The 27,872-nt window shown below is 33.6% G+C and overlaps 2 protein-coding genes and 1 long non-coding RNA gene across 8 annotated transcripts; 2 read left to right on the top strand and 1 right to left on the bottom strand.

The window, feature by feature from the left end:
* The first annotated feature begins 333 nt into the window (after positions 1 to 333).
* Positions 334 to 2,377, top strand: Svip (small VCP interacting protein). The gene is made up of 3 exons (XM_083092843.1): positions 334 to 561; positions 827 to 994; positions 1,085 to 2,377. Exons 1-3 carry the CDS (start codon positions 496 to 498, stop codon positions 1,097 to 1,099), a joined length of 249 nt encoding a protein of 82 aa, XP_082948969.1. The 5' UTR covers positions 334 to 495; the 3' UTR covers positions 1,100 to 2,377.
* LOC145967837 (uncharacterized) lies at positions 2,054 to 27,844 on the bottom strand. 6 transcript variants are annotated; one of them, XM_083092837.1, is made up of 21 exons: positions 27,655 to 27,743; positions 25,781 to 26,052; positions 14,978 to 15,156; positions 10,704 to 10,954; positions 8,121 to 8,206; positions 7,774 to 7,972; positions 7,109 to 7,476; positions 6,572 to 6,797; positions 6,336 to 6,484; positions 6,112 to 6,147; positions 5,751 to 5,845; positions 5,489 to 5,662; positions 5,093 to 5,290; positions 4,742 to 5,011; positions 4,488 to 4,661; positions 4,183 to 4,375; positions 3,861 to 4,087; positions 3,582 to 3,801; positions 3,144 to 3,264; positions 2,866 to 3,077; positions 2,055 to 2,673 (listed from the first exon to the last, which is right to left on the bottom strand). In XM_083092837.1, exons 3-21 carry the CDS (start codon positions 15,038 to 15,040, stop codon positions 2,519 to 2,521), a joined length of 3,417 nt encoding a protein of 1,138 aa, XP_082948963.1. In that variant the 5' UTR covers positions 15,041 to 15,156; positions 25,781 to 26,052; positions 27,655 to 27,743; the 3' UTR covers positions 2,055 to 2,518. The 6 variants fall into 6 exon arrangements, with proteins under 6 accessions (XP_082948959.1, XP_082948960.1, XP_082948963.1 ...); XM_083092833.1 differs by lacking the exon at positions 25,781 to 26,052 and having other exon boundaries at positions 2,054 to 2,673; positions 27,655 to 27,844; XM_083092834.1 differs by lacking the exons at positions 25,781 to 26,052; positions 27,655 to 27,743 and adding an exon at positions 17,368 to 17,991 and having other exon boundaries at positions 2,054 to 2,673.
* On the top strand, positions 19,473 to 21,950 carry LOC145968116 (uncharacterized). Its single transcript, XR_014437672.1, has 3 exons — positions 19,473 to 19,728; positions 19,801 to 21,112; positions 21,174 to 21,950. It is a non-coding gene; the product is annotated as an uncharacterized LOC145968116 (long non-coding RNA).
* Positions 27,845 to 27,872: the final 28 nt, after the last annotated feature.

The raw sequence follows: 27,872 nt of genomic DNA, 5'->3' as shown, positions 1-27,872 counted from the left end.
TTTTAATTTTATATAATATCAGAATTTAATATTGAATTATTACTTGACAGAAAAGCGATGTAAGAAATATATTTCTCTTACAATTTTCTTATTTTATTTAATTTAATTTTTTTATTTAATATTAAAAATGATGCACATAATAAACGCAAAGAACTTATTTTCATATTACAAATTATTACGAATAATCTTTACTGAATCAATCGAACGTATTCATTCAGGATCAGCTGTCGCATGTCATATGTATATGCTCGATGATACGCATGCGCAATATCATGATTGAGCTATGGATGCCAAGCATACATGGCTCAATCATGATATTGCGCATGCGTATCACCGAGCATATACGTATGACATGCGACAGCTGATCCGAACCGAACAGCTACCAGCCATTACTTTGGATTTGTCATGTATATTTTGTCTATCGTTAACTTAATTTAACAGCAATCTTTTCACAAACTCCGAGTGATTATAAGATTTGTTTTACAACATATCAACATGGGCAACTGTTGTGCGTTCTGTTACAAAGAATCATCGTCATACGAAGATCTCACGCCCGACCTAGTACGTCTTCTGCAAAAGTTTATAAAAATCCGTACATAAAATATCAATATTTTGACTGTATGATGCTTTTATATCGTTATATTGTTATTTGATCAACTTTCTTTTCCTTTAAGATCATAGCTTCTATCATTTTCACTATTTGAACTCCAAAATTTTGTTTTTTTAAACTTTATAATTAATATATAATAGAGAAATATGAAAAATATATAAAATTACGTCGTTTTGCTATTTGACGTGTTATTTTATGTATATTACGTTTATTTAGGAGACTATACGTAGGAAACAAGCAGAAGCTGCTGAGAAAAGAATCGCTGAGCAACAGCAAAGGGGTATAAAAGATATAGAATCTGTTAAAAGACAACAACAACGAGCATTGGAACTTGAGAAACGGGAACAAGAAGCTGCTGCCAGCAATATGCAACCTGCATTAAAGGTAAAATCACAAAGCAATTGCGCTCTTGCTACTGTATTAAATTATTCGATTGTATATTTGGATAAGTATTTAAACCTTGATATATTTCAGTGGCAGGTAAATTAATCAAAAAAGAAGATGATGCATATTACTATAACAGAAATGGGCTGTATATTAATTTTCACAAGGTATTAAATATTCCATATAATACTTGGTCGATCAAAATGAGGTAGACCTGTCGTCACTAATAATATTAATATAATCACACAAGTGCAATCTTATTTTGTACCATTGATATAGAATTAAGTTATGAGAATAGATTAGATTTTGGATATATTAATTTAACTAAAGAATTTAACTATGTGTGCAATTAAATATACATACCAAAAATGTTATAGTTTTACATTATATTCAAGGCTTAGTTGCTTTTGCTTGAGAGAATCTGTTAAATATAAATAATTCTCTATTTTCTTACTCTGAGAGATGAGAATATATATATAAATATATTAAATTATTGTATACACACATATTTATAAATGTTTGCAATTACACACAATTACGTAAATTATAATAAATTGTTATAACAAAGAAAGCAGCAAATATGAAAAAATATTTTTATGCATTAACTTTTCTTTTAACAAAACTATGTTCTTATGATTGCAAATTTTAAAGTATTTTATATCTATACTTATAAAAAAATGTGCATCGAGAAACAAGACTAAAATGTGTCATTTTTGTGATATATATAATCACTTATATATATAAGAAAGTTTATATGTATTGAAATAGAAATTTTATATCTATAATATTTAATAATTGGTGTAAAATGGCGCAATTTCTCAATTAAACTCTGATAATATATTTATAATGTTATATAGTATATATATTTGAGATAATACAAAATATACATTTATTATTATTATTATTATTATTATTATTATTATTATATTATGTGTTATTTTATATATATACATATAAATATATATATGAAATAACAATACATGTAAATGTACAAATGTAATATATCGAAAATTACAATTATATAATTGAAATGGTATTCCGAAATATTTCTCGTTGATTTTTTTTAATATTCTGCAAATATTAGAAAAATCTTAATATACATAAATTAGGACTTACCAACATGCATACATATATACATGTATATATGTATGTATGTATATATAAAATTCATCTTATACAATCTTGTCAAAAATTATGTATCAGAATGCAAAATTTCTTGTCAATATAATCATATAAAAGATTAAAGAACATCATATGGAATGCTGTTGAAGTCTTAATAGATGTAGCTGGAAAAAAATTTCCATAAACTTTTTTGTACAGTGTTTTTTTAAATAGATATGTATAATTGATATTATTTATGTAAAAATAAACTTTTTTTGCCTATTTCCATTTGCAAAAAAATGTTGACAGAATTCCTTTTTCCCGAAATTTGATTCTTTCTCAGAGAACGAAAAAAGTTTCTTACGCTCTTATTAATATATATTAAATGGATGTACAACAGCAGTATTTGATTTTCTTTAAATCTCATATTTTCCCTATCCGATGAACCGACCAAGAACGAAATAATTTTTTCGCCGACTTATTCTTAAGCTCTCTTCCGTGAGCAATTTGTACTTCCAATGAGGCACCATTATTCAGCGCCAACCACGTATGAATCTCGTCGCTAGCTGCGGATACTCCTACAAATTCGAATACGATATAATTATGTCATAATTAAAACTAATTACATAAAAAAGATTATAAAGAGAAAAAAATCTCAATTTACATGTATATAATATGAATTATCTATTATATAACATATATATGCCATTAAATTTTAAAATATGTGCAATTAAATATATCTTTTTTTACGTTAAAAATAATTAAAATACCTAGCAATTCATGTAAAGTTATACGCCGACTAGCCAGCAGTTCTTTGCTAGCACTCCTGATCTCAAATATCAGCAAAGCTTGCCTTGGTACGCCGTCACCGTCTATATGGAAATCTATACTGAATTGAGGATTAGGCATAGCCGGTAGCAGCCGCGATTTCGCAATGGTTTTACCACCATTAGGTGACACAATCTTATCCGGACTGGTGCATCTGGAAATTTCCGGTCATTGTCATCCACACACGCGAATTTTCATCATCAACATTAAATACACTTACATTTGAAGCTTCACTCGACAATATAATTGGGCAATGTGCGCTACATGAAGACCCTGCGCCTGAAGAACTTTTCCTTCTACCCCGGAATATTTCTCTCTAGTGCCGTTAACAATTTTTAAGTCTGAAAATTGTTTGATATTTTTATATTGATTTGTTTAATATTTTAAAATTTAGAATTGAAGAAATAGTTTTATTTCATTTTAGCATTTATTTTATATTTCAGTTTTCAAAATATGTTTAATTATATGTTATATATAAAATTGTTTTATTATATTTTTTTCATAAAAAGATTCTTATTACTAATATATTTTTATTATGTCTCAGTTTTTCAGTTCAAATCAACAACGAGGATAACAAAGATCTATAGTGAAAACATCTGTATTAAAATAATTTTAAAACATGACATAATGATGCGATATTTTAATACTATCTACTGACCATTCGGCCTTAATCTCAAGCGTGGACTGGGCTGTCTTATTCTGCCCAACATATCTGGTTGCGATACTGCATGCGCCAGACCGGATTCTGAGAGAAGTTCTGTAGCGTCGGCTTCTCCACCACCTCGGGGTTCTAAACTCAGCGTGATGCCCTTGCTATCATTCTTATCCTCTATAGTCACTTCTGAACGGAATCTACGAAGTTTTAAACCTCTCTTCACCTACAATTATACAAAATTTTGAACTGAGACTTCTATCACGATTATTCAATCGTATTTACCTTCTGTTTCATCATCCGAAAACTGTTGTACTGTGGTAACTTTTTGCCAAAACTTTGTTCGGGACTGGGAGTCAAACTATGTTGGGATGAACGTCTTTCTGCGATCACTTTGGTGGTATCGGCTTCGTCGACGGAAACAGCCGCAGATTCTTCGATAACTTTTGGAATCCAGAAACTCGATGTCCCGTTTGTTTCGTTGGATTCTTTACTGGTGATACTAGCCTTTTCTATAAAAGAGACATCGAAATTTTATAAGTAAATTATATATTTAATGAAATAATTTTTATTATACGATCGAGAGAAAAAATGACCAAAATATTACCAGATTGATTAGTCGGCTTTAAGAGAGTGACAGTCCGTGGTGGAGGCGGTGGCGGTACGACTGGATCTAAATGCAGTCGTATTTTAGACTTCTCCATGGAAGGTCTTCGCACAATACTCGATAAGGAGTCAGGCTCAACATTTAAACGAGAAGAATTGTCGCTGACATTGCTGGTTGCGTACGTACTTTGCGTCTAGAATTCATAGATTACGAATGAAAATTTTTAATGAAAAATAAATAGTAATAAGATAAAAATATGATGTCATTGTATAATAGAATATTACTGTTGCATATGAGCGCATTACCTCGCATTCTTCTGATAAGATCTTAATTTTCAGCTCTATAGATCCCGTTTTGGTTCCCCTGAGCGGAAACCAATGGGACTGATCGCTGTTCGACAGCTTTCTGATATCCTCGAGAGTCAATGATACTTTCCCAAGATAGTCCTTCATACCGAAAGTATCATGATCCCATAACACCTAATACCGATTAAAAAATCATCTCTTTATTCTTCCAATGATAATCTTAGTGCACGAAATAGGTAAATGTACAAAATTACGATATCTAAAGCTTCTCCGGTCTTCGGCAACCCCATGATGGAACTTTCATCCCAGCAAGGATTCAGCGTCTTCTTTTTTATGCTGCTCTTGTACTTTGTCTCGTTGTTTAATTTCAGTTCGCAGAAAGGATCGCTGAAACCGTTCAGATCCTTCGCAACGAGATCCTTCGCACGCAATAGTGTCACTTCCATCAAACCACTTCCGGTGGATAGTAAACTCGATATGTCGGAGGAAGCAGGATCAACATCCTTGTGCGTTAGTAACAACTTCTAAAAATGTTTTAAAAAATGGAGATAAATATGTTGAAATATTTTTCTTCTAGAAAAATACTAGATTTCTAATAAATTTACAGCTTGTTGCATCCATGGCAGACTGTTTCGTTTGATTTTTGGTTCGTCGTCCAGCGTGGTCGGAGCTATGCTGCTTCTACGACTACTAACCACTTGTTGTATGCTTTTGACAGGATAAAAAAGAACGGAGACTGTCATAGAGGAGGCTATGTTGGACCCGCTGAGTGTGAGTTCTTTTCTAACGATCCACGTCGTATCCTTTAATAGAACATAATTTTTCATTAATATCGTAGAATACATGATAATAACGATACTATAAATTAAAGAGCTTAATGCAACAATAAAATCAATCTATTTTAAATTGACATCATATTTAAATTGATCCCCGCAAATTATAACTTTATTTCAGCTTAACGTGCTGAATCATTTAGTTTGTTAAAAAGAAATGTAGACTACCTGAGATAGAGATAGCATTGCTAATCCAAGCATGTCTGTATCCATCGATTTCGCTATGTTCCATGAATAAATAACAAAACTCAGTGATACTTGAGTATAATCCTTAACTAAAAATTGCGCTCTGCAGTCCCAAACCGGAGATGTAGTTGAACGAATATAATGCGTCGTTTTGACCTAAAAATCCATAAAACTTTTATTAATGATTCACACATAAATATAACTCTATCGTAAAAATATATATTTGGTAGATAAATTGCTTTACCTTTTTCCGATTGTTAAATAACATGCAGTAAGGATTACACTGTGTAACATCACCATTGAGATTGTCAGCGGAATGAATACAAACCACCAATACTCCTGAAAATTACGATGCATTAAAACTAAAATTCCTCGTTCATTCTTACTACAAAAAAAATGCATCCAAAACTTTTACGAATTTTTATGGAAAAGCGAAAGATAAAATATAAGGCTTGTATATATTTGGAAGCTTTACTATCCGCTGAATATTTCGGTAAAATAATCAAGCGTACACACTTAATTAAGCAACGCGTTAAATAAAAAAAAATGTTGCATAAATCATGCTCAAACTCGCATTCGTCACTCGATATCTCGATCAGATTTACCTGCTTTGTGCGCTTTGTGGCAAAAGTCTCGCGGCACTGAAAATATTTCATACGATATTTCATATTGATTATTTCGCGGGAAAAAATGTCGGACATTTTATTAAGACTTCGTCGCAACTTGAAAGAATAAGTTCAATATACATATGTATAATCGAATAAATATTTTTCCTCTGTGTTTTTATATTTATATCTTATTAATTAAATTTATTTATATGTATATATACCTGCAAGATGCATATTATCGGCTATTAGTTCTGGCTGTGGTAACTCGGGATCCAAATGTGGAAGAGTAGTGTATTCTAATCGCGCATTGATGCTCGGAATGTTAACGCTATTGCGGGACGGTTTCTTCTGTTGTAACACGGTTTCAACGCTGTGTCAAATCAAGATAAGTGTATTAATAAATATATTAACAGATTAATAAGAGACAATATAGTTTCTATAATTCAATGCTACTTACATTTGCGAGTTCTCCCAATCGTAGACTCCTAATGCCAATTCAAATTGCGCCAAAGTGATGGTACTGACAAGCCGTTTTGTTTTCAGTTTGATAGTGACCCTCTCATTGTCTAACGACCCGACCAAGAATGATACATCTTCAGTCCACATGGAGCTCAAATTCGAGGTGATTCGTCTTTGATCGCCTACTGTTACCACGAGCCATCTCACCTCATCGGCGACATTTGCTGGAGAAAGACTCATTTAGAACTTTCTAGTGATTTTATAAAGATTTATAATAATACGCATCAACCATAATGTAACATATGCGTGTTTCACGAGATATGTAAATTACACGATTTAATTATATTAATCATGTAATGAAGAAATTTCAACATTCGTGTGTTCTTACATTTTCAGCCTAATTTATGCTCAATTTTCTCTCTCGCATGTATAGTGAAAAAAGAATTTTCATCGGTTGATTCTTGCGCGCTAAAAATAATACAGTTGATGCGTATATTAGTAAATGTAAGAGACAATCATTTTAAAGAACATTTACCAGGACACCCATTCTGACTCAGAACAACTGTGAGCACTCCTTGCGGCATAGAACTGGTCACGGAATCCAGTCCAGGACCCGGTCGTTCGCGCGCCCTCAGGTTTACCTCCAGATGACCCGGGTCGACCAGCCAGCTGGCCAGGGCGTCAGTGACCACCGCATGAATCCAGGTCTTGATCAATGGCATCTCCATCATTTGCACTGCTCGTAGAATTCTTACGCTGAACCAGACATCCGGTTTTTCCAAGAAACTCACGCTAAGTCCGGTCGCATGCGGAAACGGCGCCGACGTGTTTAACGTTAGATCGATTACGATCGTGCCCGATAGTGATAGCTTCTCCACCGCCAGATCGATGTCCATCCCCACGCTAGCACGAGACATTTTTAAAATTGCATTCTTGAAATTGTTTCAGATAGAAAGAATCAATTTAGAATTCGCGCGATAGTGAATCTTAATTATAATAACTTAGAGCAATCCAGAATAAAACAAGAGGAAATTTGGAGTGTTGTATAATATTGATTGAATAACTGCAGCAAGATTATAAATAAAATGCAGAAGATAAAATAATATTTGCGTGAAATGACGATAAAAAATATAAAAATATTTACAAATATCTAAATATTCTTAAAGATTTGTAATATAGCAAAGGCTTTTCATTTCTCACCCTTTACCAAACAACCGTGTAGTGATGAGCATGCGGAATTGTTCGCAGTCTAGTCGCACATCCGCTTCGATGGATAGTTTAGCCTGGCCAGAATGATGTCCATTGGGAAGGTCATCGTCACTGCAGCAATCGAGTGTTCTCACGCGAGTGATGCACGGTGTTTGTTCGCCAAGAGTGAGTTCGCGTAATTCTAACGGACCTGAATAATGAAGATCTCTTATGAAGAGTCAACGATGAAATAACTTGGAATCCTTCGAGCGTTCAATGATTAATTTCCTTAGCAGAGTTTTCTTTATAGTCTCTTTCTCATTGTAAATCACCTAATTATTCTTGAATAATGCCCTTACCTAATATACCTGGTTTAGCTTCATTAAGGAGAGGCTCTAGTCGTTCCTTCGCCAAGGAAAAAATACTGGCAGCGCTGAATCTCCACCTATGAAAATAATATTCGATATATAAACGAAAGAAAGAGAGAGAGTGTGTGTGTGTGTGTGTGTGTGTGTGTGTGTGTGTCATTTACTTAATATTATAATCGGAACATTCTATTATCTCTTTGACGGGTTTAATTAAAAAAATACTAGTTTTCATTTCAATTTATTAAACCCATATCCCAGAGAATATTTTAAATTTCTTCTCTAATTTTTTACATTCCTTCATTTATATTGAATGTGAATAGATATTTCGAAGGGCGACGTCATAAAAAAGATACGATTCATTCAATATTCAGTTTAATTAAGCGAATAGCCAGATTTAATACGATAAAAAATGGTCTTTCAAGCATGAAAAATGTGTACTGACGTTTCGGTGTCATGAGAAGCGAGTTATTTTCAGAGTTTATCTCTAATGACATCCCATTTTCGTCATCGACAACGAGTCGAATCGTATAATACTCGACAACCCACGCGGTTTCATGAATAGATTAAAAAACGAAACTGCACGCACTTGTCATTTTTTAGAATATACTGATAATATCTTATTATTTTCAATCTCGATGTTTTCGTGTTCTCCATCATAAATTCCCTCCTTAATGTACATTAGGATATTATATATTCTCTTTTTCCCCTCTTTCTCTTAAATTGTATTATTATGATAAATATTTATATTTAATGATTTTTTTATTCAAGAAATAATTTATACTTATTATTAATTTTTTATGTTATTTTTAAAATTAATTAAATTATTTTTAATTTTTTATATCATTATTCTTTTCGAAGCAAGGAATCTAAACAAAACTTTTGTATTATTTCAAACATGTTTGTTTCAGAATATTGTCACACATGTACAAAATTAGAGTGTATTTGCGAGTTATTATACAAGCTTTCTAGATTCTACGGAATTTTCTATGGAATCGATTCTCTATAGAAATTCTTTCATAGCCATCGTACGTTTCCCACATGATTAAATAAATGCCGGTATGACGATCGTCGCGCCTGTTTCTTTTATGTGTGTACGTATATATATATATATATATATATATATATATATATATATATATATATATATATATATATATGTCGCGCTGAATCCATCGCTTTTTCTCGCATATTTTCTCGCATATAGATATTCTCGCTATTCGGTGAGAACTCGTAGCCGACAGTTCAGGAATGCTCGAACAAGATTATCAACTATCCAAATAAGTAGCATTTTTCCTATATCTATTTCTGCCTGCCTTAGCTGTTTTCAATCACTGACAAACGAAGAATCATGCATGAAGATGATCATTCTTAAATATATATTCATACATACATACATACATACATACATATGTGTATGTGTGTACACATTTAATAATATATAAGTGTCACCAAAATTTTAAAACTCTTTCAAATCAGAAATTAATTAATTTCAAAACTTTTAAAGATTTTTTATTAATATTTTTATTTTTTCAAGTAATAAATAATCAATCTTTTTGAATACGTTTTATAAATTTAAATAAGAGGTTTACATATAAAGATTTATATTTACATATAATTACATTCAATTTTTCTTTTATGTATATTTTGTTAAAGCTGATTTGGAATCCAGTTAGTTAACAATGATTTTTTATAATCTGCTTTGATATATGATTCTATTATACGATTTATTTAATTTACGTCAATTTTAAAATCGACAAATCATTCCATTCAACATATGTCAGCAGCAACGACGAACAAGGATTTTATTCGCGGCACGAGTAGCAGAAACGTGAAAGGCTACGTCTATACATCACATGCAGTAGGAATGTGGTATGTTTACAATATGTAGTACTCGTTCTCAAATGAAAAGTTCATTCACCCATCCGTTACGAGGACATTCGCGATATATAGTATATATATATATATATATATATATATATATATATATATATATGAATATGAAAGTATAGTAATATAGTGTTATTACCGCTTCTCAGTTATACGAAAAAATAATTTATGAGTTTAAAAGTATAGCAATAATGTATACTCCTGGACAAAATTAACGCACAATTTTTTTTCACTTTTTCTTTAAAAGCTGATATTTAGATTTTAACGAAAAATTTAAAAAAAAAAGTGAAAAAAAAAATTATGCATTAATTTTGTCCAGGAGTATATATATTTTATCATGCTATATTTGCAAAATTTTCTCTTTGAACATATTTTTATTTTTATTTTTATTTTTTTTAAATAAGACCAATTTGATGTATAAAATGATATAAAATATATATAAATATATAATTAATTTAAATTTGAATAATCAATTTTTCTATTTAAAAACGCTTATACTTTTTAATAAAAGATGTATGAATTTCTTTATAATAGTTGATTTGACAATAATTGCACGCTTTTGTAGACAACTCGAAGTAACGCGTATCGACATTAACATACAGCAGATGGTACATTAACATATACCAGGTGTTCCTTTCTCACAATTAGCCTCTTTGGTCATCGATAACTGCTGGAAACGGTACTTGCCACTTATTGAGAAGCAGACTGAGCCATTCAGCGGTCTCATCTTTGTACAAAGCCCGTCTCCTACGTAACCTGGCCAATTCGTGTTGCAATTCCGTCTGAAGAAGCCGGGATACTCTTGCCTTAACGATCGTCGCAGCCAGTACCAGGACCAGAACCAGCCACGCCAATGACAGTCCCGCCGCTCCTATTATCCAGGTGATCGCGAGTGCCACTCCGAGATACAGAGCGGTGCGGATTGCCTCTGCGTCTCTCTGCAAAGAGATATTTCATTCGATGCATTCACGCGCGCATGCATTTGCATGTATCAAATAAATATGAAGGCATTGGGGGCCTTCCCATCGCACGCATCGCATTAATCCGGCGATAATCGACTCGCATAACGTGCTCAAAGTGTTGCATTAACATTGATGTTAATAATGATCAAATGATTAATGCTAATTATCTATCACCCATGGTGAGATAATTAATTCTGGATAATGTACATGACACGAAAAACTTTTAATCGATTTAATATTTCATTACAGCTTGCTACGAACCACTTTTATTATCGAATATATATTTATTTAATTCAGAATTATTTTGCTTATATACTCGATTTAATATCGAGAATGTTATTTTTTCATCAGCTATGTAATTGTGTGATATTCTCTTCAGTTATAATTTTGATATTCTATATTCATACCCTATACACATATTTATCATCTTTGATGTCGATAGCTAATATAAATATTTATTTTTTTCTTTTGCATCCTAAGAATTTATCTAAGAAAGAATAACAACTATAAAAATGTTAAATTACTTAAATATGAGTAAATATAGTTTAAAAACGGATATGAATGAGAATTAGATGGAACAATTAATATTATTCCTTTACTATAAATTATATTTATCTACATTAATAAAATATACTTTTTTTATTTTGTATTTCTACAATTGTATCAGAAATAATTATCCGCAGATATACGAGAATGTAAAATATAATATTCTTATTTTTTCTCCGTGTCTTTTTAATATTTACTACTCGTGAGCTAAATACCATGTAGACGTAGTGCACTCGGTGCATTCTTGTCGTATTCAATGCAAGGTAAAGAGATATTAGCGAAAAAATTTGCAGTGACATTCCACCCGTACATTTACTCGCAGTATATCATTAACAGCAATTACCTTGAAATGTTAAAACCGTACGTATATATCGCAATTTCAGAATATTCTTGGAAAATATTTTTGTCCCCGGATTCGCAAAGTGAAAGCAACATCACGCGAAACGTCCAAGACGTCGTATCTTCGTCTTGCTAGGATGTAGGACATGATTCCTGCGTGCTTACACGCAATGTCGCGTGCAACGTCGTTTTCAAGAGATTTTTCTGACGTCACCGAAGAGCGTCATTAACCTCGTGGTTGAATAATAAATATTGTAAGCATAAGAAATGAAAGGTTTTTTACGATTCTTTTTCATGAAATTTTAGATTCCTCGATGGCGATAAAAGGAGAAAATATGATTTGATACCGAATAAAAGCGCATTCCAATAGCATCGCATAAATATGAAAATAAATCTTATCTAAGAAAGGATAATCTAAGAAAGGAAAGATATTTCCGTTAAAAAAAATTTATCGTAAGTTAGCCTAATTAATCCTTTAAATGCGCTCTAATAATTTTTCAATATCCAATATATAATATCTCATACAGCCATATTATAATATTATAATTAATAAATGTAATAATGACATTTCGCGGCAGAATTTTTAGTTTACATGAAACAATTTTTCGAAATGCGATTTACAAAACACATCTTATTTTTACAGAATTTATTTCATATCTTTAAACTCGAGTGAGCTCCGCTTTTAAAATTAACTAGAGCGATATTAACGCAATGAGATACCTCGACGCACTTCTCGATCTCGTCTCGAGGACGTAAGATCGCTGTCGCATACAACATGCACCCTTACGCAATAATAATTCAACCTGTTCCGTCAAGAACGTAACGTTTCATTAATTGGAAAGTTGTCCAATGCTAAGAGAGGCGTGTACGGCTTCTCGTAAAATATTCCGAAAGAACTTCGATGGAGCCGTGTGTTTCTCATCGAGAGCTATATTTTTCCCATTTATGAAATTACAGCGAAATAAATATCATCAGCGGCGATATTATTTTTCCCTTACATTATAATTCATGATATTTCTTCACGGAAGCGCTAGTCTTAATTATAAAAAAAATTCTGCGAAATATTCTTCGTAAAACTGCATTGATTTTTTTATAATAATAAATTGCTTATTTCAATAGTAGAAGAAAAGAGCACTTTCTAGGATTTATCTTTTCGTATTAATTATAAGAAATTAATTATAGATTATAATATTCTTGCGATAATATTCTAGCATAAAGATGAGTTTGTATATCATATTCAATAAGATTGCAAAAATTGTGTCTGAATTTTTATGTATGTAAAAAGAATTATTTTAAACGCAATCGACTTCTTTTAAATACAGCACGTGTTCGAAATTTACCTTGAAAGATTCTATTATCAAGAGAGTTAATTTCTCTCGATAGAACAACTGGAAAAAAGTGTGAGATAAAGATCTCCGAGAAATCTCACAAGTTCCATACCGGAAAGCACTATTTCAATGACTTCCCATAATTTCCCATAATTTCAGTTTTGCATAAATTTCCATAAAGGCTTTCAAGTATTTAATTTTCATCTTTCATCTGATTTGGAAAACCGATTTTTTGTAAAATAAAGTGCCTTAGAACATTTTGAAACAAGTCTCATCGTTCATTTAATTAAGGAAATTTAATTTTTTCATAATTTTATTTTGGAATTTATTAGCAAAATTTTGTAAAAGAAACAGAGTTTAAATTCATTAAAAAATATGAAAATTATATTCAATATTATATTAAAAAAATTAAGATCAATAAAATTTTATAATATTTTATATATTCCGCATATTCCGCATAATCATTATATAGCATGTCAACAATTTTTATTTACTTTCAGATACGATCCGTGAAAGAAGTTTCTTCTTCTTAAAATTCAATTTGATCGACACGAAACATCAATGAGCAACGAAACGGAACTACATACAGCATTTACAGAATTGCTACTAATTTGCTAAGAAAAAGATACATTTAAATTTATTCCATTTATAATTTTTATAAATTTCTCTACGTTGTATTTTTTTCTCATCAAAAATACAAGATTTCCTTTACATTAATTATCTATCATCTGTTTAATTATTTGACTGATTCTATTTCTGAAATTTTCTCGCGCTACAATTTTTTATCATTATAAATAACAGATATTCTATTAAGATGAAAATCCGAATAAAGTTAAATAAATCGATCAATAATATAATCCTGGAACTATAAAATCAGCTGAATAAATATCGTCACATTTTCCTATGAACGAACCATTTGAAGCTTAAATAGGTCGACTTCAAAACCACAAAAGCGAACGTAAAAAATCATTGAGTTCTACGACAATAGTCATAACGACGTCAACGAACGTTCAACGATGCGTACGTTGTATGCATCACGAACACGTTGCCGGGATATCGTTCCGGCTCCTCTCTTCTTCACGGAATATTGTGCCCGGTCGCTTTTACGGAATTGACGATTCAACTTGCGTAGGTTCCTTTGAGAAATATCCGCCGTACAAGGGGACATCGGCCATTGAAATATACGTACCTGCGCTTGAGGGGCATTCCACGCGAGAAATAGTACGTATCTGAGTTAGTCTCATATACATATATATATGTGAATTTCAATTCACACGATTCTACGATTGTACCTTTGTAGCCTTGTGCCTGTCCTAACTTTTCCCCTTATGAGTTTAATTATTAATTTTAATTAAAATTTTACTTTAAATATATCGTGACAAAACTTCGATTAATAATTTAAATTAATTTAAAACAATTCATATTTTTGTAATAATAATCCCTCCGCGATTTATATTAAATCCACATGGATTTAATTCAGTCTTTTAATAATATCTAATCTAAGCTTAATTTTCAATATATTTTAGTGAATTTTTAGGACAAATGAGTCAAAAATTTACGAAGATTTTTTGCTCATAATGTCATTTGCATATCAATAAATTTATAAAATGTTTCGACTAAGGTATGCATAGACGAGAACATTTATCGTGGCCTATTTCTCGACGAGGCGAGGAAATGACTCGGCACGAGAGAACGGCATACGCGCTTGTTGATTCGCTATCAAGAATTTATTATTCGGTTTGATCGAGCAAAAAACCCTTCTCTCGCTGATGATAAGCAGCCTTACCTGTGCTTTTTGCGCGACGGCGAGGGCGAATTCTTCGTCGGGCGCGGGATCGTCGGGTGTCATGTTGGTGCCCCCCGCACCGCCGCCGTAAACGGTACTGTTAAGGGGTCTGACCGGACCCCCCGTCGAAGACGGCCAATTACCAGCAGGATTCCCGCCTCCGCTGGATTCGCGCTTTCCTGGGGAACAGAAAATATATCCGCAACGTTAGAGGGATGTGCGCAACGTGCATAAAGTGTTTACTGTAAAGAGGATTTAAATTCAGAACGCAGTTGAGGTAAACATAAAGCGAGAATTAAACGACCGCATTAGCGCTAAGTATGTGGAAAGAAGGTAGATCTTAAGCTGCAACGATGTCTGAATTTCTATTAATGATTGCTAATTATGCAAAGACTTATTATTTAATTAACTAAAGGATGATTCTAGTATTTTATATATGCGTGAATTTTACTTTTCGCATTTTACGCATTTCGCTATCAATAACAAAGAGTACGATTTTACGTGCTCCATTATTTTTTTATTTCATTGCCTTTCCTTGTTATCTATTCTTTTTATCGTGATATTGAAACTCTGTTAAAGTACCTGTTCTGAGAGTTAATTGAATTTTATTTAATTCAAGTGGAACGTAATCTACAGTTTATAATAAATTTACAATTCTGTGGATTGTATGCGCGGTGCATATCAATCAGTGCACCGGTAAAGGAGCTAGGACTAGTGTCACGCATAAGAGATATTGCTGAGTAGAAATGCATGCACTCCAAGAAATGCATCCACGCGACGTATCCCGCGGAAAGCTTCCATTTATTAAGCCAACTGTCTCGCCTAACAATTGTTTCTCCTCAGTCCTTTGAATTAAGTTCTTATTGACTCTGTAAATTTACTTTATACAGAATACTTGGTAAAATTACACGATAATATCCTTGAATAGAAAAATTTTGTTCAACGCTTATTGAAACAGACAAGAACCTTATAGATCTGTAAACCTTTCTAGACAAAAAAGCTTTTGTCACTGTTTATCTTAGAAACAATTCATTAAATTTTTGCCACTAGACAAATTATTTATGTAATATTAGCAGTCTATTATCTTCTTGATATTGTATGGTTATAATATACGACTGATTTCACAACAAATCAAGCTGAAGGATAAGAACGATAATTCAGGACATAGCCTTGACATTATGAAGGCGCATATAGGGTGAAATTAACGTTGCAACCTTTCACGTGGTTGACGTCGCGTACAACTGTGTGCCAAGAGTAATTACTTCCGCAGATTGAATTTGGCGAATCACGCTCTTTGTATTTCGAATATATACGCGAAGTAAATCGTTGGCGTGTCGTGAAGGATACGCGCGATAAGGACAGTAGAATAAGTACCTACTATGTGGACGGATAAAAATCGATAAAATAAACATGAGTCCCCAGTCCCCACGTGCGTACACCGATAAAATTTATATTTAGAAACTTGCATAAAAATTTATTACACGTGCATCTCTCTTACGCATAAATCGACGACGTCTCGAGCGTCTTTCAAACTGTGTCACGAATTGAATAGGACTCGAAATCAGGTGTTTGCACACGGGGGTCTCCTCTATGGAGGCACCACGAAAAGCAATTTCGATGCTCTCGATGATCGCCGTACCGTACAAAACTGGTCACGGAGCATCTACATCGCGTGAGCGTAGCGGCTTCATGCTGACGTTGTATAGGCATTTTCAAGGGTATCGATCAAATAAGTTATTAGATCATGCGCCTGTTTTACCTTAATATTCTATCGCTGCGTTCCACATAGTTTCTGCACGCGTATGTAGAGAAACTCAACAATTTACTCAAACGGTCAATATAATGTATCGGTCTTATCATGTCACATGGAACTAATATGTGATATTTATACATGCAACATGTGACGCAAAATGCTCGTAAACATCGGAAGTCAAATCATGAGAGAAAGATAGAGTGAATTGATTTATATTGATTCAAAATGTCTCCATATTCCAATTATTTTTATATTATATGATATAGTTTAAATATAGCATATCGACTGCAATTTTGGTCGCCTTTTTTATTTTTATTGGGAGAACAAAGCGTGATATGTGAAGCCATGCATGGATCTTCCGTTTTACGCGTTCAGTAAAATTATTGACGTTTATTCGTCTGACGTAAAATTTGTCATAGCATTTGTTCAATGAATCTTCTTTCTTTTTGCAAGAGAAAATTAGAAGACATCCAACACGATGGTTCGTGTCATCTCTTAAGTTCTAGTGTCTTTTTTGTGTATATTCCACGCGTGAAATTTTTGCCACTCGCTTTCCTCTCTTCCCTTGCTGAACTAGTTGATTAATGTCACGTGGCTCCATGAGAACGCGAGCGCACTCATCCGCGACGCGACGTACCTTTTTTTAAGGAAGCTCCTCGCTTCGTCTGGCGACCCATGAAGCTGGAAAGTAGCTGCATACTTTTTCCCGACACTTTCTTCTTTAGACCGAACGCGGCGATTCCGATAAAACTATCGATCGCGTTCACCGGGTTCCGGAAACCGCGCGCCGCTAAACAGCCGCTATTGCTATTCGGAGTCTATTTCTTTCATATCACCGTCCTAGAAATATCGCCTGTTAAATATTTGCATCAGTTTTCCCACTGCATATCGACAAGTATCTCGAGTCCCATCAGTTTGCAAATACAAAAGCCAGTGAGAAAAAAATTTTCGCGTCCACGATTAATAAAGTAGAGCAGCTCGAGAAATCTGTAGTGTTTCACACTCGTGAGGAGAAGAGCGAGACTTTATTATTTAGTCGATGGAATACAAATGTATATATATATTTTTTTATAAAAAGTATTAATAAAAATGTAAAATATTAACAGTCAGTTTTTTTAATTGCAGTTTTACTAGCACTAATATTTGGAAAATTTCGAGAATAAATGATATCATCTTTAGAGACATAAATTTATTTCGAACTGTGCACGCAAGATTCATAGAATTCATCCGATTGACCTGCCAAAATCGCCGGCAAAGAATTTGTTCACTGTTTACATCATATACCAAAATATGTAAATTTCGCTTCTGCTCCAAAATGAGCGAAATTATTGAACTCATAAGATCGGTTTCATAGCATTGATTTATTTTCGAATTAATATCCGATTAATGTTAAACGGCGATAGTCAAGCCCGAAAGTGATTGAATTACGTCTCGATCGCGTGCAGATGATTATAAATAGATTGAATGAGCAATCTCATACATTATAAAATTTCATTAATCTTGCGCTGCAATTTACATCGTCACTAATTGAATAATTTTATTAGACACTTTCGAAGGACACACCACTTGTCGAAGAATTTTTAATCGACATCTCGCGAGGATATGTCTCCTGCGAAAATTCGCGATGATCACGAGTGCTCGGCGTACGCGAAAACACTGAGGAAACTTTGATCCTTCCCCCCGCAAATTGCCGCCGAACCCCGTCAGTTTCCCTCTCAAAGGGATGGTGAAAGTCTCGCGCCTGCGCCACCCCCTTGGATGCCAGGAAACAGGTTGAAATCGCACCCCCGTGCAATTAACCTGGTAAACGTGGCGTTGTGAACGTTATGGTAGGATAATGCGTTTCAATGCGATTATATCTTACATATTGATTAAAATATTATCCATAGATATATATCTACAGATTGAATCCACATAATCATTAACTATTATTGTCATGTACGGATATAATATTTACATTAAAAATAGTAGAAATTAAGTAATTAAATATTAAATATAGCGTAATTATTTTCAAATATAAAGATTTCGGCCATAGAAATTATAAAAGATGTGCCATAATAATATATCTTTCATACGTGAAAATAAAAAAGTCAAGGAGTAACCGCTCGATTGATCCGAAGGTCGGTCGATGGAAAATGCTCGTCAATTAATCGAAGATCGAAATGCGCTTGACTGCAGCGGCGTTGCGTCTCTCATACGGTTAATAGCAAGAGCGAGTAATTTGAGTAATGGGCCAACGATTACGGCGGTATTAAAGATCGCGCAGTGAACATCGCAGTTAACATCGACCGTTACCGTACCGTTAACTTAACATATATAAGACCGCCGCTTTGCAGCTATAAGCGAGCACGTGTATTATCCTATTCGTAATCCACTGGCCGTTAATGAAGACGCGGCGAAAAAACGATTTACTTTTTTTTATAGGCGCTAAATTATCTTTATTAACACTTGAATAAATTGATTCCTCATCGAGCGTTTTAATAAATTTTTCTCGAAGTCGCAATGAAGCAATCATTTTGATACGATTGCTGAATTATTTTTAACATCTTAATGAAAAATTTAATAACATCTAAATGAATTGATTCATAATTAGCATTATTATCGCAAGTTCGAAGAAGGAAAGCTAGATCGGTGATCGCTAGAAAGTGCAATGACTTGGAATGCAACCAATATTGACCGAACGAAATCACGTGCGTGAAAACGCGCGCGCGCTATAGTTCAATACTTCCGTCGCTAAGGAATTATGGTTCTGTTGAATCGATACAACCTCATCGTTCGCGAGCTTGATGATTATTTACAATCTTCCGCGCGCATCAAATAATTCCGGTGCTATGCAGTGCGATGCAGCGGCGAAGACGATGCACCGTTGCTTAACGGCACCGAGTGCCGCGACATGAAAATTTCAATTCCCAAGTGCATTTCATCAGCGGATTTTTGATCAATTTTTTTTCTTCCACGCAATGCAAAGATGGAAAGAACAGAAATTGATTTGCGAAAGGCAAGTTTGAAAACAAAGATATATGAATATGTAATATGTGCATTTTTTATGACTCCTAGTTTTTTATTTTAGGAGAGAAAAAAAATGTAAAAAGGGATGTTTTCGTCTCTATATACGCTTAAATTATTTTTTTATCCTCTCGAAAAGCGTTCCACGAAGCTCGCGGTGTTCTCTTGTCCGGGTTTCTCGCTTTTACTTGAACGAGGTAAAAGGTAATGGAACAGAACGGTAGACTGTCGCTCGTCGTCGTCGTCATCGTTTCGCTTCCTTTTCCTTCGATTTTATTTGCTCCTCGAAGACAACATCTGTCTTACGCACTGTGCCTCAGCGTGTATGTATGTACACGGCCACTTAACATTGCCACAAGCCGATGACGCCGACGAGTCGGACTTTATGGTGCAAGGTGCATCACCAGAGAAAAAGAAAGAGGGAGAGAAAAGAAGAAAGAAGGACAGCGAGAGAGAAAGAGAGAAAAATACAAAGAGAGAAGAAGAGTTTCAGAGAATTACTCGGGGAAAAACGAACTAGAGGCGACCGAGGAATACCGGGTGTCCGAGGATGCCACGTCTTGCTATCCGACGATCAAGAAATAATTCTTCAGAAATCACAGAAGTTAAAAGCTGATGCGTATAATATAAACATGATGTATATGTATTCGTGAAATCTGGATATTGCGCAACTCGAGAAATGAGATCATGAATCTAGCGACCTTACGAATATGTAGATTCAAAGATATAACTTTTTAGTGCCATTTTGACATTTTGAAGAGTTAAATATCTCTAATAAAGAGATTATTTAAACTATAAAATTTGAAATTTTGGAAACTTAAAGATGGTAAATTCAGAATTTAATTTATCTAGATAAAGAATTTGAATTTGAAGATTAGATAATGGCATCAGAAAATACGAAACATCATTTTTCTTCCTCACAATACATTTTACATTTCTTATAGTGATAATGTAAATGTAAAAGAATAGAAGACTCGTAGAAGGCTCATAAAACATATTGTAATTAATTCTCGATCTCTTAATGGCTTCACTCATAATTATAGACAAATCCTAAATTAAATACCTAAGGATAGAAAAATCTGTAGGCGATACATTCCAAAGATTTTAGAAAAGCTGTCACGCGGGAACCTGTTTTCGTTTTGCCGAAACGGAGAGAGGATTCCGGCTGTTTCCCGCCTCGGTTTATACGTATTTACATATTTACATAGACGTATGCGCGTCTGGTTCGAGTTCGGTATTCTCGTGCCATGCTCGAAGCAGAGCTATCCGAGTCCAAAAATATGGTCGCGTAACATAAGGCTTTTATAATTATTAATACCTCTCAAACAAAAATATTTATATAAAGAAGATGAAACAACATTGTGTGATTAAAAAAAGTAATTTAATATTTATTATATTAAAATTAAATATTTATACTAATTAAAATTCTGTTTGCAGACGCGGTTAATTGGATGCATTCCATGTTATGCCCATATATATCCATAAAATTATTATACATTTAAGAAAATGAAATAGAAAATAATTCTTGTACGGAACTAAATGCAAATTAATATAAAATTCAAAGTGATATAACAGGATGTAACAGGGTGACTTTAATTTAGAAAAATTATCATCTCGTTGAAATGGAAACATTGTTTAAAGATTATAGTAAGTTTAACGAATTTTATATTCCTGACGGAAGTCTTATACTATATAAAGGAGTTCAAGATCAATGTTAAACAGTGGAAGGTATCAGAGCGAAAAGCAAAATCCGATTCACATGGCGTGACGCCATGACCGCGACCTGTTGAAAAAAAGAGGAAGATATCACGAGGAAAAGAGAAGATCTGTGATCTCTACTGTCTTATTACAACGAAGTCAATTTGAAATTGTAACGCTCCAAAAGCCGCGTAATAATCGAAGATCATTTTTCCCATGTATATCACAGAACATTATGTGTTGCAGTTAATAATGATAAGTCTTATGATAATTAATAACATCTAAAAGTTTTTAATATACTAATGAAGAAGATAAATCTTAAATTGCAATATTTAATTTTTTATAGTAATTTTTTATATTAATTTTTTATAATAATATTTTTATTGTAATATTTTTATTAAACATAAAATTATAACACAATTAATAACCGGAATTAGGATATTTTGTGTTGTTGAAATTTTTAATTGATATCTCTCTAATTTAAAAGTTAAAATAATTGTAATGCAATTCAATGACATATTATCTTAATTGTTGAATGATCATATCTTTTAAAAGAATATGCTCACATCATCAAGTTGAATAAGGGAATTTGTCACTATCTTAAAAAATATATTTTTTTCTATCAATTCTAATTTATATTTGTAAGTATTGTATTTATACTGCGCTTGTATTATATACATTGTGTATAAATCACAATGTACGAAGTTTCACGTTTCTGAAATATATCAAATAGAATCTTGTTTTAAATCCTTCATCAAGTTTAGCTCTATTAATATCAATTATTTCATCTAATAATTATCTATTGTCTATAAGTATTCAATTATTCAACTATATTCAATTATATTCAATTATATCAACTTATATCAACTATATTCAATTATATATCGATCACCTAAGAAATTGTCAATCATTTAATTTATTATCATTTTCTAGATTTATCAGACTCTATCAATCTTTTTCTACAAAGAATAAATAGAATATAAGTAATACAGTAGACGCATTCACAACGAGATGAAGGTAAACAAGGTTTCAGCGCGTGGCGGGAAGATTCTCGTGCCAGGTTTCCGGCACGATAACTCCTCCACGATCGCGCGTATCCCGAACGGAAGCGGTGCTCTCGGGCCCTCTCATAGCACCGAGTATATGGCGCATACCTGGTCGCAGTGGCGTCGCTTCGCGGCGGCGGTTTTACTCCCGGGGTCGCGCGACGCATCGTCCTGGTCGCCAGCCGCCGCCGCCAGCGGACGCACTTTTGTCGCTCGTGGAGGGCACGCGACGTGCCCTTATTCCGCACCCCCGCGTGCACGCGCGAGAGATGGCAGAGAGAAGAGACGTCTCCGGCGAGAAGCGACGGCCGTTCTCGGCCACGAGCGCGGCAACACTGACCTGCCACCATCGAGAGGAGAGAGGACCGCGACCGGATAACAGAACCTCTCTCCTCCGGGTTCCTCCGGCTGTGTATGCGTTGCTCCCTACTCTTCTGCGTGTCTCTTTTCTCTTCTTCTCTCTTCGCCTTTTTCTCCTCTCTCCTCGTTTCTTCAGAGGAGTAAGAGCGACGTAAGGGCGACCTCTTTGACTCACGTGTCCCAGAGAGGACGGAAGTCCATGGCAAAGAAAACCAGAAGACCAGAACAGGAATTCTTCATTCTTTTTATTCTTAAAATATTCTCTGGGAGAGAACGGGATTGATCATTCATTAACTTCCATCTCTTAAAAATAGATTCTCTCTTGAGTCTTTTATTTTCCACTCCCACGTACTTGACGAGAAGACTAGGAAAGTAAACTTTCTTGGATATCTCGTGAATGGAATGGATATATATATAGACCAGATTAGAAAGAGAATGCCTTAGAGCGCAATTTCGCTAAAGAAGACACGATATCGACAGAAGGAGGGCATCTCTCTCTTTAACTTTTAATCTACTATGGTTCGATTTTCTTTTTCTCGTACATGAAGGGAAGCGAAAAGTAGACTCCTTTGATTGCCGAGAAGTGAGGAAATCGACAGCAAAAGGAGGCCATGGCGCTTCTTATTTTTAATTGCAACGTTCAAGTTTTTTCTTCACTTTATGTCCATAAGGAGTAGCTTAAAAGAGAAGTTTGTTTCGAGTCCTGTCTGCCCGGTTACGGAAAGACGACAGAAGATCGATAGAAGGAGAACATACTCTTTCTTACTTTTAATTGTACCCTTTGAGAGTCTCTTTTTTATTTTGAATCCATAAATAGTAACTAAAGAGAGAACTTCTTCAGATCGCACGTGATCGCCAATTAAGGGAAGACGAAGCATCAGCGAAGAGCGAACATATTTTTTTTTTCAAATTATAACCGAACTCTTTAAAATTTCTCTTTATTTCGAGCTCATAAATAAAATTAGGATAGGAAAAAGCAACAATACCCCCTGTAATATATATTACATTCTTAATCTTCTTCATTATTTTAATGAAAAAATTACTGTGTAATGTGATACTCACATATTAATCTACTTTCAATTCGTTTCTAATATTGCTTTGAAAGAAATGTATTAGTAATTATATGTTTGTATAATGAGGGAACGTGATCAACGAGACAGTAGATGAGAAAGTATTCGAGCGAGACACCTCGTTCGTTGTCAGTGAAGCCTGAGAAGAGAGGAATGCCTGCGTGCGGATCATTGACTCCTGGTAAAGCTCTAATCCCCTTTTCCTCCTTTTCCGCGACGACATGTTACGATAAACACAGGGGCGGATCTATATAGGAGCTAATGAGACTTATTGCCAATATTAGCTTTGGCTTGATAAAAGTGGTTCAATGAATTAGGTGCTATCAAATAATTATAATAAACGTCATTCACACACTTACACCCTCCCCCCCCCCCACACACACACAATGCACAAGATTTTCAATTGTCTTAATATTATAAAACAAATAAATAATATTATGTTATAAATTATATTTTCGAGAGAAAAAGTGTATGTGTGTGTATTTATGTAAACAGAATATAATACATTGTTATATATTGTTATATAATATATTGTTATATATATGAATGTTCTCAGATATTTGTCTATTTTTTTAGAAGATTAAAAATAATTTTTTGAATTTATTTTTAATCTTCTAAAATTAGATTCAAGTGTTTTGGGGACACGCAACACTAGAACTTTAATAATATATAGTCGCAATGTGAGACATTCTTCGTGATATCCTTTACCAAGCAATTTACATAATTATGGTTTGAATTCATTAAAATCAAAAGCGTAACTCTTCGTAATCAAAAGTGATAATACATCGCTAGCTCGATGTACGCCGGTCGTTTTTACACCGCTCTTGCGTGATTGTACCCAGTACATTATTGCGGAACCAAGTGATATTCGCAAAATATTCACGTTTTACCATATACATATATACAAGGGTGTACGCCACATTATAAGATTTGATCACGAGTTTTCGCGCGATTAGTTTGCACGTTAGTGTTCGTGCAACTGGAGAAGCGATCGATCAATAATGCTGCGAGTTCTAAGTTTTGAAGATAGAGCGAGCACAATAGCATCATGTCAGTGCTTTCTGACGATCGCACATATATATTTCAATATATTATATATTTATTGCGTAACAATCGAAATTCATATAGGGAGAATCACTGGCAATTTATGTGAAAATATCATCCCTTTTTAGGATATATTTTACTAACTAAGAATATCAAGACTGCAAACAATTCTCTGCATTTTCCGGTACATCAGGAGGGAATGCATATTATACAAGCAACTAACGATTGCACAAATGTTTTTGCCACAATATTTTATATTATATATTTGTAATATTAAATCCACACACATACACATTTGTTTCTTTATTATACATCGATTATTCTGTAAAGTTATTCCTTTAATTATTAAATGCGCACATGAGATGATCATGATTTCTGTCATTTTTAAAAATGCTTTTTAATATTGTCAAATTAATTTAGACACCTGTCAATTATATTTCACACCTTTATATCTGTTCGATTCATTTTTTCACATTTATTTTTACAACATTGAAAATAATTTTCTATTCATCTCACTATTATACCACTCACGATCGTATCTCTAGTGCCCAAAGAATAAAATTGCAGCATCAAACGGTATTAAATTATTAACAAGCATCTCTCCGCAAATTTTTAACATCCTTTATTTTGTCCGAGAATGTAACTATATAAATGTCGATGAATTTGTCACTTTACCCATGTAAGTATCATGCGACCAAATTTCATCTTGTCACACGACGAGAAAAACGATCGCATCTCTTCTCAATTTTCTCCCTTTGACTTCTCACACAGCTAACAGATCAAAACTAGAGCTCTCCCTCGATTGAATCGAGCTTGTGAGCCTTACCTGGTGTATCCTATATCGAAGGGGGCTCACATCGCGCGTCCCGTGTAACGGCTGGTCGACGCTCTATATCGAAGATGCCGCTTTATCGTGGCGGTTCTCTTCTGGTAGTCTCTCCTTCTAGTAGTCGTGCGGCACATAGTGCTACCGTGCACCAGGAACAACGTATTGTTACGTCCGTCAGCTGCTGCTCTGCTCCGAACTGCCACGCTCACCGGGGGGGACAAGAGGGGCGCGAAGCCGGCTTTAACGTGGAGAAGGGTACGCTGGGGCAACTGTCGATGAGAGAGACAAAATCAGGGAAAACGAGAAGTGAAAAGAGAGAGAAAGGAAAGGAACAGTTAGTAATGCTCATACGAGGCTGGACCCCAAACGGATTATTTCGAACAACGCGGGTGAAAATTAATTGCTACAGAACATGAAGTCTATCTATTTCTCGCGTTATTATGAGAGAAAAATTAAAGAAAAAATACAGAAGGAAAAATAAATGAAAAGAAAACGAGAGAATGAAAAGAGAAAAGAAAAATAAACGAGAAAGAATATTCATGCGAAGTTATATGGGATTATTATTTTTGCAAATTAAATTACTTTGTTTAGCAAAAAGATAATTAATTATTAAAAAGGATAATTAATTATTACTAAATGTAAATAGCTGATAAGAGGAAAGGTAGGAAAATGAAAAGAAAGTAAATGAATGGAGAAAAAGATGAAAAATGGATAGAGGAAGAAAGAAGGAAGAAAGAAAAGAAAAGCGATAAGAAAGCTATTTGTCCAACACTGAATCATCGTTTACTGAATAAGGTCATTTTGCATAATGATTGGCATAATTAATTATATTATATTATTCCTTTTCTGTTAAATATTCGAGAGAGGACTGGAGAGGCAAATTAAAAGATTGTAATAAAAGAGAAACAGAGAAAAAGTAAAAAAGAGGGAAAATGATAGAAGAAAGAGAAAGCGAGAATCTTGTTAATCGATAAAATGCAGGTCGCGACGCGATCAGTTTTTAAGGAGGTCTATTAACATAAATTAAGTCGGATGATAAGAGTGCCGTTCCACGCTTAGAACTTTCATCGATAGAAAGCATGTGTTTTTTATGCATAAGCGTTACGTGTGCGTGTACCATCTCATCTCAGGATCTCTTCACGTGCGTTTTCCTATCGCGAGCTATGCGCTTATTATATCGGACGCTTAATTAATACAATGTAAATTGCACAATACAAATATAAATATGCAAAAGTCGAACATACAACAACACTACATATATTATAACTACACATATATTGTATTATACACAAGATATTTCACTTCTAACAAATTCTAGTTAATCAATATTCGACTTTGTCAACTGTTAAGTCTTAAAGTCTTCTCAAGATAAATATTAAGTTTAAAAAGACTCTTCATCTTACTTCTTTTAATGTGGGTGTTTAAAATAGAGAATCAGATACAATGCACGTTCCAAATCAAGATTTTATCAAAGCAAATTTTAGATGCTTTGATAAATATAGAATAATAAATATAGGAAATATAAAATATATATATAATAAATATAGAATAAACTTTTGAGTTAATTATTTACATTTTTAAAGCTTTTTCTAATTTCATATTTGCATAGAATGATTCGTTAACGTATTTTAAAAATAATTCAAGTAGCACATGTTGATTTCATAAGCGTTTTCTAAGTGCATTTAACATTCATAAATGTTTCCTAAACGTATATAATGATATTAATATCATTATATACGTTTAGGAAACATTTATGAAATTAACATGTACCTGGGAGAATTTTCGCCTTTGTTTGATTTGATCGGTCACAATAAGTTATTGTATAAAGATACTGAATAAAAGTAGAATATCGTATAACAATATTTACTGACCTAGGAATAACCTTCTGACAAAACGCGTCTTGAGTCTCGTACAAATCATCTCGTTAATTACAAAGATGATAAGAATGTCCATGACATTCTAATATACTTTGGCAGTTTACTCCATTCGATTATCGTCACTTCTTCTTCAGCAATTCCTAAGCGAGATATATGAAAATCTGTGATGAAAACGAAACTACTGATCTTGCTGCCATTCAAATTTCAATCTA

This window comes from Camponotus vicinus, unplaced genomic scaffold (assembly GCF_025532165.1).
Source record: "Camponotus vicinus isolate PSW18456_S1 unplaced genomic scaffold, iyCamVici1.0 SCAF_3, whole genome shotgun sequence".
NCBI classification, from domain to species: domain Eukaryota; kingdom Metazoa; phylum Arthropoda; class Insecta; order Hymenoptera; family Formicidae; genus Camponotus; species Camponotus vicinus.
Note: the sequence above shows the minus strand (reverse complement) of the source record. Positions and strands in the feature narration are given on the sequence as shown.